Here is an 18,231-nt window from a genome sequence, read left to right as displayed (position 1 = left end):
TATAAAAGCATTTGTAATACGTGCACACCCAAGATACGCAAAGAGAATTTCACCAGCTTGTCCTTGACCCCAAACACTGGTCTAGTGACCTACACATGTGCGTGTGAACGTAGTAATCGTAAATTCAAAAATGCTTTTTTCTCTCTCTTCATTCTTATCACACAGCATACCCACACACATGGCACAAAAAAATCCCACCCCCATCCTACAATATTGCAGTCTTCGCAAACAGAAGTATGAGCTTTAAGTACATTAATTTTTGCATGACACTTTGCATTATGATCTCCCCCAACCCCATCCCCCAACCATGAAAAACAAGAGAAAATATTTCTGGAGAGAAGGCACTTTTATTCAAAAAGCCTTACTCGCGTACATTACCAAAGTCCTTGATAAAAAGCAAATAACAAAAGCTTCATGACTAAAATGCCCTGGTCAATCTTTTACATGTGTTTTGACTGGCTTTCCTTAACAGGGTATCACTGTTACTTAAAAAATTTTTCAATGCAATGTAGTTATTGCCTTTGACAAATATATTTCATTTTGTTGTAAGACAGATTTTTTTAATTTCCTATTTCATCAATAAGTACATTAAACATTTAAGTAACTCTTACTCCTCTTACAAATTTTAAGTAACACTTTTAAAACAAAAAGCAAATTAAAAAAAAAATAGTGTCTTCCACACTAACAATTTCCAAGTATTATATTGCTAAACCCTGTTGCTAAAATTAATTCAGAAGAACAAGTCTTGAAGAAGTTCAAGAAGTGGGCGTAATTCATCATATAACCAGTCAAGTAAAATTAATATGCCATAAAACTGTTTTGTACTGCTCATGAATGCCATTTTTAACTAGACAAAAGCTTCATGCAGTGCACACAGCCTTGATGATAGATCTTTTACAATTTTTACTATAATTTGGACTTTTCAATTTGGTAAAATTTTTAAACAACTTTAACCCCTATGAACCTATCATCTCCTTTGTACACTAAGGTCTCCTTCCATTATTTACTTTTTGTTTCTTAGCATGACATTGCACAACTATAAAGTGAACCAGCATCTCCACAAATACATGCAGAATTTCATCCTTATCCACCCATGATGCTTCAAATAAACAAAACTTTACAAGATCTGTCATCAATCACTGGGAAGAAAAGCAGCATCCATATGTTGACAAATCATCTCACAGCAGAAGCCACCACAATATGCAATGCAAGGGTTAGCTACTGTCCTGAGCAGCGTCACTGTTCTGGGCACCGCCAACAAATCTATAAATTTTTCTTAAAATATAGCACAGGACATTTCATTAGTAATGCTCTTATTATGAATGATTCTTTTTCTGACTAGTGCGCTACCCAGTTCTGCAGATACCCGAGACAAATTATTTTACCAGCACAAGAATGATTACAATCGTGTCATATATTTGGCAACGCTATTGCACATTTAAGACATTTTTTTTTGGTATCTGTATCTATTGACAAGGTACTGTAAAGACTACACAATTATTATTAGTAACTTTCTACAATTGTTTTACTTTTAGTAACCTTTAACATCTGTTGTTGTAGGTCAAGCCTTTGTGACAATGAAGCCAAGGTACAAGGTCAGACTAAATTCTTAAGATTCAATGCTAAATGGGGTCTTCTTGTGATACTACCCTTACATGTGACACTGATGCCATTTATATCTGAACCAATCGGTGGTGAGTAAAGCAACCCTCCTATGCTTTCATAACCAAAAAAATTATCCCCTTCTCTCATTTTTTGAAGTTTCTCCCAAATGTATCCTTTGCAAATGGCAAGTGCAATTTGTAGCAACAGGGCAGGATTAACAGTTGTAGGGATTTTTTTTTCTTTGCAATCTTACATGTGACCAGCATGTTATATACTGATATTTGAATAGCATATTATGTTCAGTAATACTGAGAAATGATGACAATGGTCAAGGGACAATAATGGAGGCACCAGCATAGTCAGAAAACAGAGAAACCCTGTTTCCAACAAACTTGGAAAAACAAGCATTTTATAAAACATACACCCATCCAGCATATGCACAGAATACTTAACAATATTATTATAACAATATTCATTCTGTGAACTATGGCTCCATTCTCATATCACTCTATCCAGTTACCAGTAGCCATTCCAATCTATTTTGGAGAGCACAACCATATCACATTCCCGTCACTACCCTGTAGCAGATAACCATCAGTGCAAGCTTCACACAAGCAGACTGCTTTAAAAACACACATACACACAGCTGGGGATTGCACAACATGTCACTCAAATATCTGAGAACTGTTCACCTTCTGGAGTTTCTTTGTACATGGGAAAACTCAATTGCTCAGATAATTTCCGTGTTTTCCTGGAACCTTCATGACTCTCCAAAAAGCCCTTAGTTAAAGCCTTATTTATCCAGCGCATCCCTTTATCCTTGATGCGTCCTTGATGCGCTTGTTTTGAGGGCTGAAAAGGACACATTAACTCCAGCTTAGGTTCTGCTGAACATCTGTCTCCTGGTCCCCTCTTACTTTAAGCCAATGTCAACCATTGTGGTTCACACCTGGAACTTCTCAAAGAACCACAAAGGAAACTTTGCATCGGTGATATGTTTTCCAAAGCACACAACAAGCAGCCTGCATCCAAGCTGGTTCTGACACAAGTCTACACAAGCAGTGGCAGGTCTCAACGTCCCCTAGCAACCCAGGCACAAGCCTCCTGTCAAGATTTGGCTTTCTGAAAAAATGTCTGAAAAAGAGCAACAAGCAGTTACCATCTGCATGAGAACCATGTGTAATGGCTGGCAGTCATGCTACCATCAGGATCACACTGTTTAGTTATGTTACAAACAACTACGATAAGCAGATTGACAGCTAATTCCTGATGCAATCATGATTAGAAAAACCTAATTACAGCCACAATCATAACATGATGGCTAATTACTGACACAATCATGATCAGAAACATAAACACAAAGCAGGGAAAATCCAAGTATAGGTCACCAACTGCACACAAGAGCAGATAAGTATTCAAGGCTCTCTTGGACATGTTTCTTTGTTCTCTTCATGTCCACATCTGTCATGTTAAGCCATCCAAAGCATGGCTCATATAATCTTATTTGCCAGTTTAGACATGTATTCTAAGCTGCATGTAATTCTTAATAGAAACATTCACACTTACTCTTTATCGGAAAAATTCTAAGAAGTGAGAAAACAAAAACCAAACAAATGAGAAGTCTGTTTTGTAACAACGAAATACAACAGTTACAATGATACCTTTAGATATTTTCTGAAAGTCTTCTCATCTGCCTGCAGAGCCTGACAAAACTCATCAGCAAGTGGCGTGGACATGTGGAGTGTAGGTAAGTAGTCGGTCTGCAGGTATGTAACCAGTTCTGCACCCTGCACAAAGCCATGCACCTTTATGTCTAATCTGCATACTGTGGCTCACAATCTCAAATTATGATCACTTTGTGTTCACCCCAAAGTTCATTTTTAACACTGCTTTAAAACAAAGAGGAAAACAGAACTTACCCTCTTGTCGAGGATGGCTTTGAGACACGAGGCACTCTCCCCAAGCACCTAAAAAACCAAAAGCAACAAACAATTTTTTATCATTTCCTTCAGTTCTCCATGCATCCATGTCTTTCTGCTGGGTGCATTTAACTTTTTCTTGGTCATCCCTGATATCAAACTTTTCTTGACAATTTGATGCTACATGATGCTACATGGTACATTAGCCACTCACAAGAACAAGTTTCCTTGTCAACAAATGGTTTATAAGCATTCCTTCCTTTCAAAAACCATTCAGTCATAAGCCTTCTGGACTCCATTACGACATTTCTAACAAGTGTGGGTTTGTGACATACAGTGCAGAACTTACCAGGATGGTCTGTCCATCTTTGAGGTCAAATGCTGGACTCAGTGGTGCCATGATGCAGGCTGGAACGATGTGTTTGTAGAGAAAGTTGGAGAAACCCATTACACCATCACTCCCTCCACCTGTAAAGAAGTTCACATAACATACAATCTATCAAAGCACCTGCTTAAAGTGTGTCCTAAGAATGATCTAGAAGTAACATTGCATTTGTTTAAGTTTTCTATGATCCACAACCTGATCCTAATCTTGTCCCCATCTTTTTCTTGAAACTAGCATTTGTCTATTTTTTTTTTTATCTGAGTACACTTCCCGAGCATAGCTGTCCACTGGGATTTATAAAATTGGTCATTAACTTTAAATAAGACAGGTTCTGAAAAGACATTTGCAGGAAACAGAAGTACACATACATGCACAAACAAATGCATATACACACAAGACTGCATCCATGTTTCACAAGACCTGTTTGTCATTTCAACAACAACAACCAAATAACAAAAAACAAAAAAACCCAGGTCATCCACCATCCATTTCAAACTTCCATCTACTCAGGACAAAATATTAAGCCTCCAAAATCTTTGCAGAGAACTCTATGTTTTGACTAGGTCACCCAAGTTATGTGTTCTACTAATACAAACACTTTGGAGATAACTCTTGCAGCAACTGATGTTGATTTGACCGCTCAATTATAGACAAAGATTGTCAGATTGGGCTGTCAGAAAGTGATTACTGAGCATGGTGTTGGCTTAGCAGCCATGATGAAAAGGTTCCAAGAACAATGTTACTTGTCTTTGTAGTTACATGAGAAACAGCAGACACAAGGACTGAACTGACATGACAGAATATATTGTGACCACATAGCACTGACCCCAGGTCTCTGTCAGCTTCTTGAGGATGATGAAGCAGTGCTTCTGACTCTGGGGGTCCTGCAGCTCCACAGCACCCTGCACCACTGACATGAACACCTGGTCCACACTCTGCATATCTGCAATAAGAAAGCAAAGCAGAGCTATAGCTTACTATCTCTATGTTACCCCCTAGTTTACAGCTTACAAGCAATTCAGCTTGAAATCCTAGCCTGAAAAATCCTTTACATGTATTGACAATCACTTTCAGCACTTTGTTCTGATCAACACTGAATCTAATGCATCGGAAATGAATGAACCTATTGCTGAAGTTTGGTTTGTACATCTTCAAAAAATACTTGAAATACCATTAGAGGCAAACAATTTCCTAATACTGTCCCAAGCATTCCTCCAAAACACTCTGTCATCCGAACTACCTCAGGCCGTGAGACAGAACCTGATCATACCTAGAGTCTTGAAGACATTGATGCATTCATTAGACACAATAGTAGACAGGAAGAGAAAATATCCCCGTTGCAGCAGTTTGCGTTCACTGGCAGCTACCTGGTCACGTTCATCTGCAGGAGCCATTAATACCGTGAAGATGGTTGTCACCAGGGGCATCAATACCTCACTGAGGAAAGGGATGATAACTCCCTGCATGAGCAGAAAAATCCCTCTGATGATAAGCATACATACACAAATACACTAAACTTACAACACCAAGACAAGAAACAGTCAAGCATGTCATTATTAATCAATTAAAAGAAACAAGGCATGCCCTACTGGGCTACTTGCCTTGAACTTCATGATCAGTTGGTTGAGGAGAGGCAGAAAGTCATACAGCTCCCGCACATCCGGGTGCTTCAGCAGGCGAGTCATCAGGGGTGGGATGAATGGGAGGATCTCTGCATCCAGACACACTACCATACGGTGCACAAACTGCCGCACACCTGTCTGCACATGGCTGCGCTGAACAGGGGTGTCCAGAGCCAAGCCAAACAGCTGCAAGAGGTTGGTGAAAGCCGGCACACAACCGCACTGTTTCATGGTCTGTGAGCCAGAAAAACCCTTGCTAGCCCGGCTGTGAAAAAGAAATTGTGACCATTGGGTTGGGTTTTTTTTTTTAAATGAAGTGCATTCTTGACAAAGCACAACATTAACTGAATGAACCAGTCAAATCAAACACTGACTCCTCAGCCACTAAAATAAATCAAGTGTGCCAGGTATGTATACTGTCTGCTACAGACAAGCTATTAAATGGTCAAAGATTTTGTGCAAAATGTCACCAAGCAAGCCAACCCAGGACAATTCAATGATATATTAGCTGGCATGAAAACTCTTAAGATCATGCTCACCTAGCAAGAGCCATGGCATTGTATATGCAGTTACCATAGGCTGTCTGTTGTTTCTCATCAGTAGCCGTACTGAGGCAAGAAAGAAGCTCTTCAAATTTGGTGGCTATGGGCGCCAGCAAGCTGGTCATCAATTCTTGTTTCTTCTGCAAACAGACCATGGGTGCAAGCTGTAAGGATGGTCTCAGGGAACTGGGGGTTCACATTAAATACACATCTCTGACAGCCTCCCAAGCAGAATGTTTTAAATGACATCACCTCCACCTCTCATTTATATCACTGCTTTATTCTGTGAATATCTAGCTGTTAACAGACTAGAAACATGAACATTATAACCATGTAACATTCTTGTGAGTTATTCTATTCTTCTTATGAGTTATCCAACCCTATTTTTCTGCGCTATGCCTATCCTACTCAACAATATTACTTCCAAACTTTTAATTGCATTGATTAAAAAAAAAAAATGATTAAAGATTAAAATGTGTGGATTATGGAGTGAATACAAACAAATAAATCCCTTACCTCTGGAGACAGAGAACTGGAAACAACAAGCATACTGGCTGTCTCGTACAAGAAAAGCTGGTCATTGTCGGAAATCAAGAGGTGCTGGCCGTTCATGGTTGAATGAGAGGGGGCGTTCAACACTAGCAAATCTTGCAGCTGTGCAAACACATCCTTCAGATAGGGCTGAAGATGAGCTCTGTCAAACAGCAGCCACATTCAGCATCATGTAATCATCAAGAATGGCATTATCATCATAATCATTGTGGCCAGTGCCATCTGATACAAATGCTGACAGCCTGTTATCACCATACCACATGTGTGTATATCAATTTCTATGTGTATTTTATAAAAGTGATTTCTACACAAAAAGAAAGGGGAAACACTAGAGACAGCATATGTGTAACAGTCAGTGCTTTAGTCTCTCACTCAGATCTCATCATTAATAAATACAAGCACTCACTTGAGACTCTTGACAAAACGAGAGAAGAGGTAGGAACAGCGACTGCGTACTTTAACAGATGGGTGACGTAATCCCCGCTTGTCCAGGAAAGCTACCTGCCAATAAAAACAACAGAAACAGTCACTAAAAGGAAAAAAAAAGGAAACAAATCTAAAAGTGTGAGGGACACTCTTGGAACACTCTGGGGCCCTTAACACTTTTATATTTAAAGTAATAAAAATTAAAAAAGACCTGAGACCTAAGGCAAAAAATTATTTTACCTTTTCTGGTGCATTTAAAACAAAAGTGTGTTTTAAAAAATATTTTTTTACTTATTTTATCTTTTAAATCTTTTTGAATTTTGTTATTGATTTTTTCTTTTGTAATCATTCGCTTCCTATAAGATAAATCAGGGTAAATAACCTATAGTTAACTAGTCCTAGAGCAGCAGTTACCTATCTCCCCTAAAATTAAATTTTAAAAATTATTTTACTATTTGTGGACTGCTGGAAATAACTTAATATTGCATTGTTTTTTCCCGCTCTGAGAAGTGTTTATCAACCAAGTAATAATATTTATATTTTAATAATAGTCTGAAAAGACCAAAAAGCTGCTAGACATAGGACAGGTACTGATCTATCTGGTAAATTACCAAGCTGAAACAAAGCAATATCAAACACAAAGATGCTAGACACATGACAGGTAATGACATTCATTTAGCAGATTACCAAGAAGCTGAATCAAAGCAACACCAAACAACTTCACACCTTTTTCCTGCCCCACCCACTACCCCTTCTCATACAAGTAACCACTCATGCCTTAACTGGAAACTCACCAGTACATCTGGTATATGCTGGGGCTCACACATAAAGAACTTGTCATATCTCACCACAGTCTCAAAGAACTGCAGCTGGATGATGATGTGACCTTGGCAGCTGACCCGACTAGAAACAAGCTGTAACACAGTCCCCGATTCCATCATATGCTGCTATAATGCATGCTCCTTAATTTCTTGCAGATTACTTTTTCAAAAGCCATATCAGATTTCCCTTGTGGTTACTGCACATTTCATAAGAAATTCTGGCATACTTGTAAAACTTCAAGAGGTCAAAAATTCCAGCAGTGATACATTTTGTTAGCAATAAAAATCCATCATATATCTCTATACCTGCACAGTAAGATGGCAAAATTCATATTCAACACTACAATCAGGATTCACACAGGTTTGACCACACCGAAAATAAGGACCTGGAAACTAAGGGGCATTCCAGGATCTATTCGAAATGTGCAGACAAAACTACAGATTATCTGTCACTGTATTTTATCTTTTACAGATTTATAGATTAAAGAAAGAGGATATAACATAGGGGACAATTTTATAAGCAATAGTCTTATCAGGGCTGAACAAGAAAGTTTCACCTCTGTGACGTTTTTCATTTTTCCATTATTTGTTGTTTTCACTTGCTTTTAAGCTAACTTCATGGAAGCAACATTTAAAGATAGATTGCAACTTTCCCACTGTATTTTCTTCACTGCCACTGTGCTCATGCCACCTTTATGATAGGTGTGCCAAAAACTGGATAACCATGTATTTTATTTTGTAAAGTGCTTAGAGCCCACCTTAATTTAGGGAAAAGGCACTCTAAAAATCACATTATTACTTGATTCATCAAGTTCTATCTTTTCCTGACCAGACACACGATGCTTTCTATTTTTAATGCCTTCTGAAGGAGGTATTATTTTCTGCTGCCCCCTCCTCTCTTTTTTTTCATTCCTTTCGTGTATATTGCTAAAAAATAAGCACTTCTAAGGCCTTATTATGCCCAACCCAAAATCTACAAACTTATAACCACCTATAAGGACCATACGCATCCCATACAATGGTACCTGCAAAACTTGTCAATGAAAACAATCTGACTTCTAATAATCTCTGCCTCACTACAGCACACCATGCAGATTGGTTTCCTTTAAATTTCCAGACCTCAAACCCGAAAAGTTAAAGTGTTCCTTCTCATGCTAGCAGCCACAAAAACAAAACATTGTCATAAAAGTTACTAGCAATAGTACAGCAAAAATAAAACTGGTCTTACCAGACGCATCATGTCTTGTAACACTGACACTTTGGTTGGATTGCCACTAAAGTGTTGGCCATGAGATGCCTAAATGACAACAACTTCAATTAGTTCTTATTTATCAAATTAAAACTTTGTGAACGTAAGAAAAACATAGGCTTTAACTATTATACAAGTATTTCCAAGTAGGAGCTGAAAGACATTACGATGTGCAAATTTCCATTTAGTCCTTTTGCAAATTTTAGTCACATTTTAATTTTAGTGTCATTATTTAAGCAGCTTGCCATCAAATGGTTAGTGGGAATTTATTTTTTAAAAAACCCAGATGGATTAAGTTCCTGAAACACAAAGCTTTTTGCTTTTTTTCCTAATATCACTGGCCCTTTGTTAATGTATACTAAATTTTGCAATAATTTTTTTCTGCACCTAACAAAGGTGACTGCATTGGTAAAAAACGGCATTAAAATCAATCACTAACATCTTTAGAGATCTAGTCATACTCACAGGCACAGCTTCTGCCAAACTATATAAGAGGGTGATAGCCATCTCAATGTCACGGAAGTTTGTTGCATTCCACTGAGGCAGGGTCTGGGTGACTATATTGTGCACAGTCAACAGAACCAGTTCTGGGTCCTAATTTAGCAAAATAAACATACATTACATAACCCAGAGAAGAACTTAAGTTTCGGACATAAAAAATAAAATTGTATTGTAAATTCTCTTTCCTCAAGGCTTGCCAGATGATATGACCATAGAAGAGATTGAGCTAGCATATGCCTGAAATGCAGAGAACTTGACTGGTCAGGTGAGCAACAACTCTCAGACAGCCATAAACAGCACAACAAAGTTAATACAGCAGATTTTCTTTTAAAGCAACATATAAAGCTATCAAATTGAAGGGGGGTTGAGAGGGCTCAAAGTCATGTCATCAGCTATGTCTCAAGAAAAGAGACCTTACTTTTTTACCTTTGCTGGCCCACTGTCAGGGTGTCAACTTTCAATGTTTAAAGAACAAATTTAGACTATTACTCCTTTGGTCATGTCATCTGGGGCACTAGTTATAAATGAGATTAATAAGTTGTTGCCCTGAGGCATAATGGAAAACTCAAGGACAAGAGTCTTGCTTCTGAAGTTATAAAGAGGTGCCCAGACCATGCAGATTTTGCTTTACCCCTGGAGCCTTAGTCATAAAGCAGTGGCAAAGATACCCTGGCATCTGGGCATTGCAATGATACTATGAAAATAAGATGATTTTCCTCAAGTTTCCCTGGAGGAAATGACTTCAATCTCACTTTATCACTACAGCCCCAGATAAGGTCAAAGATAAAACAACAGGATACAAAGAAAGGGAATATATATGTGTGTGTGTGGATGGTTATATAAAATATCATTTCTGAAGGTTTTCTTCATTGCTATATTTCCATGAAACTTTTACATTTGATCAAAACTTTTTTTTAATATTAAGGTCAGGAGCGCCTCAGGAAAACTGCAGGACATTACCAGTTGTGCAATGTTGTTGAATATTACTTTAATCTGTTTGCGGTATTCCATGAACATGGCCTCATCTTCTCCCTGCACGAAAAAAATTTTGTTTTATCCAGGAGCTGGTACTGATGCACATATAAATTTTCCTTAATCCACAAGGATATTTAAGTGTCTGTTGATTTTTAAGCTTACAGAATTCATCCTCTTCCTACTGTCCTGATCATAGATTTGAAGATTCCTTCCTCTGCCCACTTTGGGAAATTAGCTGTCCTACATAGTTCCCACATATAATATTTCACTCATCTTAAAACTTTTGTACCCAGCATACTCTCTCATGTTTACTGTTTAGCTATAACTCTCCAACACCATTGCATTAACCAAAAATAACTTACCTCATGCTCAAAATTGTATGTTTCATCATACTTCATTTTCTTCACGGTTGTATATAGCAAGCCCTGAGGAAAAGAGTTTGTTACATAGGTTTTCTCGTTTTCTTTGCTATCTTAAAGCACATGGTATCATCAAAAATTCAGATTTGTCCTGGATAGCAGTTAGCCAAAACAATCTATCCTAAATATTGTTAAATGACTACCATTCAATTTGACAAACCATTGATAGTATGGAACTCAGTGCAGTTTTTAAACAACATGAGTGCTTCATTGAAAAAAAATCTTATAAAGGTACAGACATTCCAGAGATGTGTCAGTTGGAAAACAAAAGTGCTGTTGGTGTCATTGTCACTTTGAAAGTAAAAAGAAAATTGTAATTCTGTTCAAACGTTTATAGGATGGCCTAGAATGATCTCCAGACTCTCTGCAACAGGCAGACACTGGTTCTGCAATTGCATAGGGTGATAGGCATTTCCTACTGGGTGAGTACCATCAGCTACTGATTCTGTATATGCAGGACCAACAAATTGGCATTTCACCTATACAACTTCTTTGAATGGCTTTTTTCATTTAATTATCTGTGACTGGGAACCCATAGCCTATTCTTACGATCAGCCAGTGGCTGGGACCCCATAGCCTATCTTACGATCAGCCATTACCAGACCTGGTGCCATTCTAATTCTGGAGATGGTGCCATCCATCATCACCAATAACTTCTGAACACTACTATGTGTGAATGAATTGTGATTGTATGCATGGTCTGAACTGATTGTTTCAGGGTCTGTCTGGTGGTGCATGGATAAATGCGTTGTGGTATTGTTGACTGTTGTTGTGCTGTGTGGTTCTAACACTTACTTCTGTACAGAGCTATTTGCTTATTTCTCTCTAGGATAAATAAAGTCATATCTTATTTTAATAGATAAACAAAATCTAAAGCACACTTTCATTTTTGGTGGGAATGTCAAGATAAAAGATAAAATCTCCTGTAATTAGAGAGCCAAAAAGAATCAGTTTCAGCAATCTTTTAAGAAATAAACAGCTTTAAGTCATTATTTAGGACACACAACAAGGAAATAAAAATAAAACCTATTACAAGCAGAGCACAAAGCAAGTCTGTTTTAAAAAAATGACATGCAAATTTTACAAATAAATAATACAATAAGCTGCCTACAGAGAGACAAAGATTTATTATCAATTTTGAGAAATACAAAACAACACTCTAAAAGAGATTCTGTTTACCTCAATGTGTTTTCGCTGAGCAGGTGATAAAGGCCCTCTGGTTTTCAATAGAGAAATGTATTCCTGTGCAAACTCTGAAGCTGCCTGAGACACATCATCATCTTCATCACCAAGAAAGCGTAGCAGGTATGGAATCTTTGCCTCTAGTGCAGTCTGCGTCTTCTCAATACCAGCAGAGTCACCAGTCTTGGACAGCCTATGATTAGTAGAACCAGACTACAAACATAGTCTAAATACAAAAAAACTTTCTTTTCTTTCAAAACTTTCATTTAACCCACATGTTTCTGAAATTTATGCAAATTTCCAGTTATCATCATCATTTGCATTATGTTTTTCATAAACATCTAACATGAGTAAAAATTCCCCCTGGCTTTTAATTTAGAAGACTTATCAAAAACCTAGGATTTTTTCTTTTTCGTGTGCTGCATGGAATCATTTATTTTTTAATTTGTGCTTCTTCTCTTCCTACCATCACAGAATTCCACTTCTGTAACAAGGTTTAAATTCTACGCCCCTTTAAACAACCTAAACTGTGTTTCTTAAATATTTGCAACAAAAAGAAACTCTGTTTAAGATAATACATATATGTTTAAATATTCAGTTTATAAGATCTTACTTTTGCAGACTGGTGATAAGAGCAAGTCCCACACCACAAACAAGCTTGGACAGTTTGGCTAAGAAGTCTCCTTCTTCCTCCTAAAACAAATATGAAGTCTTTCAAATTTTCTTCAAGGCCCTTATGCATTCCTCGAATTCTAAAAAAAAAAAAAAAAAAATTAACACTTGGAATCAAAGCTTTTACTTTATCTGCTGTTGTACTACTTTTTTTGACTTAACACATGCCTCTCCCACCATCAAATACAATGTTTAAGTACTCCTTCTAAATGTTAACAACTATTGTTGTTTGTTTTTCCTAGGATCTTGGCAGCATTTTCAAATCTCGTTCCTTGCAGGTCCATCTCTTCCATTTTCCATTAAATGTCTAATCTGGAAAGGAGTTGATGTGACTACTTTCTGTATTTTAGCTGCCATTTTTCTTAACAAAAGACTTAATAAATCTATGGTTCTGGATGGTGTCCAAAGGCACTAATCATTAACATCCTGATTAAAAAAATACTTTTTGCTATGAATAACCATAACAATAAAAATTATTTATCTCAGCATGCTTACTTCAGGAGGATTCAGAATGCCCGTGTTGTCTAGAACAGAGAAGAAGGACTCAACAAGTTCAGTCTTTGCCACAGGCTCCATTCCCTTACTCAAGATTTCATAATGCAGTCACATGCCGATTCACGCAGCAGTGACAACGTTAAGAAATGCAATAAGACAGGCACAAAGCGCTCGTTGGCAACCAGTGTGATGTCAATCCAGGAAACATACTTGCCAACCACTTCCAGGCAAAGGCATACTATTTCTGGTTGACTCTCTTCATATTCTTTCTATTACAATACATAAAGAAACAACTCAAATTATTTGAATATATTCATACATACAAAAATAAAACAACTGTTTTTATCAACAACATTAAAGTCCCCCCCAAAAAATTGATTTTAGGGAATCAAAATATGAAAAATGTTGGTTGTTCCACAACCCTGAGTAACTGTAAATAGTATTTCTTAAAGAAACAAATACAATAAATTAATAACATAGCAGAAGTGCCCTCTTTCACATGTAATTTACAACACTGTAAACTAAGTGTATAAAACAAGGTTATTTCACAAAATCTCAACAGGTCAAGCACACTAACTAAAATAAAAATGTCAGCAAAATTTAATATCCAGCACCTTTTCATCAGTACCACCACATGTCCAGCTGGATGCACTTTGATTGCTAAGCATGCAAACTTGTAAAGAGTGACATGGACATTCTAGAGCAGAAGGACTAAAATATGATCATACCAAAATGTACAACCAGGAATCAGCCAGCTGCCTGACACAGTTTTCTCTCATCGAATCCTTGATTGCAGTATTTCTCTGTGACTCCTGAGAAAGAAAGGAAAGCATCCATACCTAAAAATAGCCTTATAATCTTTCAATTGTTGAGTGAGATTACACTTATCTCATGGCCAGCTTTTTCATGAGGGTCGTGCTGAACTCCATTAATTTATTGTTTAGTTTTCACCAATTCGGCTGGGTCAAAGTAAACTGTGTATCAAACCAGCTATAGTGGGCATTCTGGCTATTTGCTTCCCCTTTATACCTGATTCATAATAACAGCAAAACTAACATGCATTTATAATTGTATTACTGATTGCCTACTGCTTTATTAATGTGAAATACTTCAGCTTTAAAAGTGCATAATGCACAATGTGCACCTAAGCATTAAAAAAAAAATAGGAAAATGTCCCCAAACTTTAAGAACTATGGACTACTCACCTCTGGGGTGTGAACTATTTCTCTGTCCACTACCTCTTGGTCAATGGCTTTCAGCACCCGCAGATACATATCTACTGCCAAAGGTCCACGACTTAAAGCTTCATAAAAGGTCTCAAAGAAGTTAGGCCAACGAGCAGGGTAATCAGCCACAAATGCCAAGGAGATAATCTGGGCTAGTTTATTGCGCATGTAACTCTTGTCTTGCCTTGGCTCCTCACTCTGATAAAAGGTTGACAGATGACAAAAATTAAAACTTCAAAATGATCAATACACATCTTTAGACAGGCATGAATAATAGCAAACAATTTTTCAATGACATAAATAAAGATAACTTATTGAGTTTAGGTCATACTGAAAAAGAGCCAATATATATATACTTTTTAAAAGAAAAATGATCCACTGTTGTCTACAATTTTTAAATATATTTTTACCATGAGGTGGAGGCTGGCCAACAGGAATGCATGCATATTTCCTTGTTCAACTGGGTCTGCATTCTGATATCTGCAGAGATTGAAATGGAGAAAAGTAATGTACTACCTGGACTGCAATTGTTTCCTAAGCAAGAAATATCTGTCATGTGCTCATGCACAGATGCAAACACACCATTTTAAACACTTCTTATATAAACATACTGTACATAATATACTTAAGTAAACATAAACATTGCACGCCTTTAATTTACACAGAGGGGAGCTCACCTTGTTTTCAATACATGTTCACAAACTCGCAGGCAGAAGAACCGGACAGGATCATTGCTGAAATAATAAATAAATCATCTATCCAAAACAAATTTTAGATACTACACAAATTTAGTCACATACAGAAAGCTACTATCTCAGCTTTACAAATGATGCAAAAAATAAAACGGGACATTTTCTTTTGATGGCAAATTCACAATAATAATGCTACATAAAATGCCAGTGTGTGTCTGGAGTTGAATTTGTGTGATCAGGTCGAAGACTAAAAACTGAAGTTGCCTAATATAAGACATAATCAGATAGCATACCTTTGGTATGCAGTATTAGTGAAGGCCTCTGCACAAAGCTTCCAGCCATCCACTGAGCTGGTGAGCTGCTCAAAGTACTGCATCACCTGCCAAGTCAAAAAATGAAGGTGTTAACCAGAAACTGAGCAGGACAATATACATTTATCCTGACAAAAAACAAAATTGATGTCTGTAATGACAGCTATTTTCTCACAGTGTGATGAAAAGGGCAGCCTGGTGGTGTAATGGTTAGCACCTGTCACCAATACAGTGAAGGTTGGCTGTCCTGGATTCAGCTCTCGTCTTGGTCTAGGGCATGCTGTTCTTTCTCTACATGTGGCACTAATTTACAGGGCTGGCTACCTTGCCGTGATATAGCCTTCACTGCTGGATTGGCATAAAACACCAATTCCCCCTACCCCCACTCTTCTCACAGGATGAGATACAAAAGATTGCCACATCCCCTCCAGCATGACCATTAGTGACTGAATAACACAAACATGGAAGCACCAATTCTATTGCACTGCTAAAATTATGTCTGCAAATGCTCGACCACATGTTGCCCATGGCTGACAACACCTACATCTCTTTTCTTGTTTCTATCCTTCCTTTGAGCCATCTTAGACACAGTTATCTGTGTAGGCTAAATTTCACAACATACTGTTATCCTGAGTCTCTTGCTTTTTATGTTTGTGTTATGGGATTGATCCAGGACAGTCAAATTTAGAGACTAGCACATCACATTTACCAGCACCAAATTCTCCAAAAAGGACTGCTTTCAAAACATTTCTATCTCTGTAAAATAACTATAGTATTATTACCCTGTTCCTTACGTTTTTTTACCTGTATTGTTCTGAATATATATTCCTTTGAGCATAACACTGTTCTAAATTTGTGTGGACAGTATATCTAACTCTGAACTGTTTGATAGTTAAATGTGCTCTTTCAGAAGTGATCGAACGAGCCATTTTATTTCAACCATCATCTACAGTTTGCCATATTAGCATCTAGGGCTGGGACCCCATTGTCTATTCCTACAGTCACCAAAACTGGTGCCTTTCTGATTGTGGGGATGGCACCATCCATTGTAACCAGAATATCACAGAGTGACATGACATTTAATGGAATTACACTTAAAAGAGACTCCATGGCCTAACAGTTAATAAGCTCCACTGTAAAGAAGGTCATTGGTTTATGACCCAGCTTGGACAAGTTGCTATAAAACATGCCTCTTCCCCCTGCATCTGCTTAGCAGAACTTGGTACTTAATTATGTTAGAATGTTAAAAGGTAGCACTCAACTTTCCACAGGTCATGCTTTTCATACAGTGTACCACCTGCCCTACAGCCACTAGACCCTTTGATTTCTTTATACTGCATCACATCATATAATATGCCAATCATATCTTCAGTGTAGTATAAAGCCATCATTCTCTGGTTGAACAAGCAAATGTGATTTATTTTACTTATTACTTTACTGTCTACTTGTGTTTTCTGAGATGATCAAGACTACCCACAAACAGATAAGCCTTCCATCAACTCTTTCTCACTCCCCTGCACAACAACTTTTGATACTTTTAAACATTACTTGGGTAGAGCCATATATGTGAGTTTGGAGCTTAGATTGTATAATGTTTACAGAGTGATTTCCAAAGTCTGGTTTTCTAAGTTTATTTTGTCAGCCTTCTGTACCTTTAGATTATTTTATACTTAGTTGACAGGAACATAAAAGAAGTGTATAAGATGACACTCAACTAAGTATCTTGTTACATACAGGCGAGAAATACTTTCAGACTGTCATCTGACATTAAACTTAACAAACTTGAGAGTTCATATACGTTGATTAAACTTGGTCAGTGTAATGAAAAAAGATATTTCAGCTTTATAGCCATACTAAAATTGCCACTGAACATGTGTATACATTATTCTCATTTTGCGAATACATATCACTGATTTTGTGTTTACCCATCATGAGACTATCAAACATTTGTAACTGGACGAGTAGATGCCTTTGGTGGTAACGGATGCAATTAGTTATTGGTGAATGAGGGGCGGGGCCGAAAGCATGTGGATGGATGTGTGCCTGCCTGCAAACTTTTCTTTTTTTTTTACTAATCGTTTAATTTAAGACGGCATGTGTTGCTTATATCTTCATGTAATGATTGTCAGATCGCCTGAACTAACCTGCAATTGCGACTGATGGTCCCCATCAAGTCCTTGAAGCACAATTTCATCCATACCTGCGTCTTAAGATTGGTATTTACGTGCCACTGGGAAGTGAAAAAATTAAATATAACTATGACAAGTTTGTTGTTTGGTATAACATGAAACGAAAAACGTGGAGGCTAAAGCTAGCTAGACAAACTGTTTTGACCAAGCAAAAGCATACGGCACGAAAATGACGAAGCTATTTAATAATTTATAGTTGATTCCAACAGGACAGAATGAACCTGTGGTAGATTGAAGAACGTGGAATCGTTATTACTTGGACTTAAATAATTTACCCATCAACATTAATCAGTGAAGTGGCATTTCACGTTTCTAAGCCACGTTTCATCACCGAACAACCACGCGCATAGCCATAACGGATAGGTGAATTTAAAAATATAGAAATTAGATATACACATACTGAAAAAATAAATATTATTATAAGAATCTTATTTTAGAATGTCATGAT

General features: G+C 37.3%; 1 protein-coding gene across 1 annotated transcript; it reads right to left on the bottom strand.

Moving 5' to 3' along the window:
- Positions 1–327: 327 nt before the first annotated feature.
- LOC112571712 (exportin-T-like) lies at positions 328–18,161 on the bottom strand. Its single transcript, XM_025250934.1, is given in 26 exon segments — positions 328–2,739; positions 3,267–3,392; positions 3,525–3,572; positions 3,874–3,992; positions 4,736–4,852; positions 5,180–5,369; positions 5,511–5,796; positions 6,071–6,213; positions 6,590–6,767; positions 7,032–7,126; positions 7,846–7,965; positions 9,101–9,169; positions 9,587–9,715; positions 10,583–10,654; positions 10,960–11,022; positions 12,196–12,391; positions 12,812–12,891; positions 13,366–13,466; positions 13,469–13,634; positions 14,094–14,177; positions 14,571–14,789; positions 15,002–15,071; positions 15,269–15,325; positions 15,577–15,662; positions 17,739–17,824; positions 18,059–18,161. Coding segments are annotated over 25 exon segments (2,895 nt in total). The 5' UTR covers positions 17,793–17,824; positions 18,059–18,161; the 3' UTR covers positions 328–2,712.
- Between the last annotated feature and the right edge of the window lie 70 nt (positions 18,162–18,231).

This window comes from Pomacea canaliculata, linkage group LG9 (genome assembly GCF_003073045.1).
Source record: "Pomacea canaliculata isolate SZHN2017 linkage group LG9, ASM307304v1, whole genome shotgun sequence".
In the NCBI taxonomy this organism is placed as follows: domain Eukaryota; kingdom Metazoa; phylum Mollusca; class Gastropoda; order Architaenioglossa; family Ampullariidae; genus Pomacea; species Pomacea canaliculata.
This window is presented reverse-complemented; position numbering and strand designations above follow the sequence as displayed.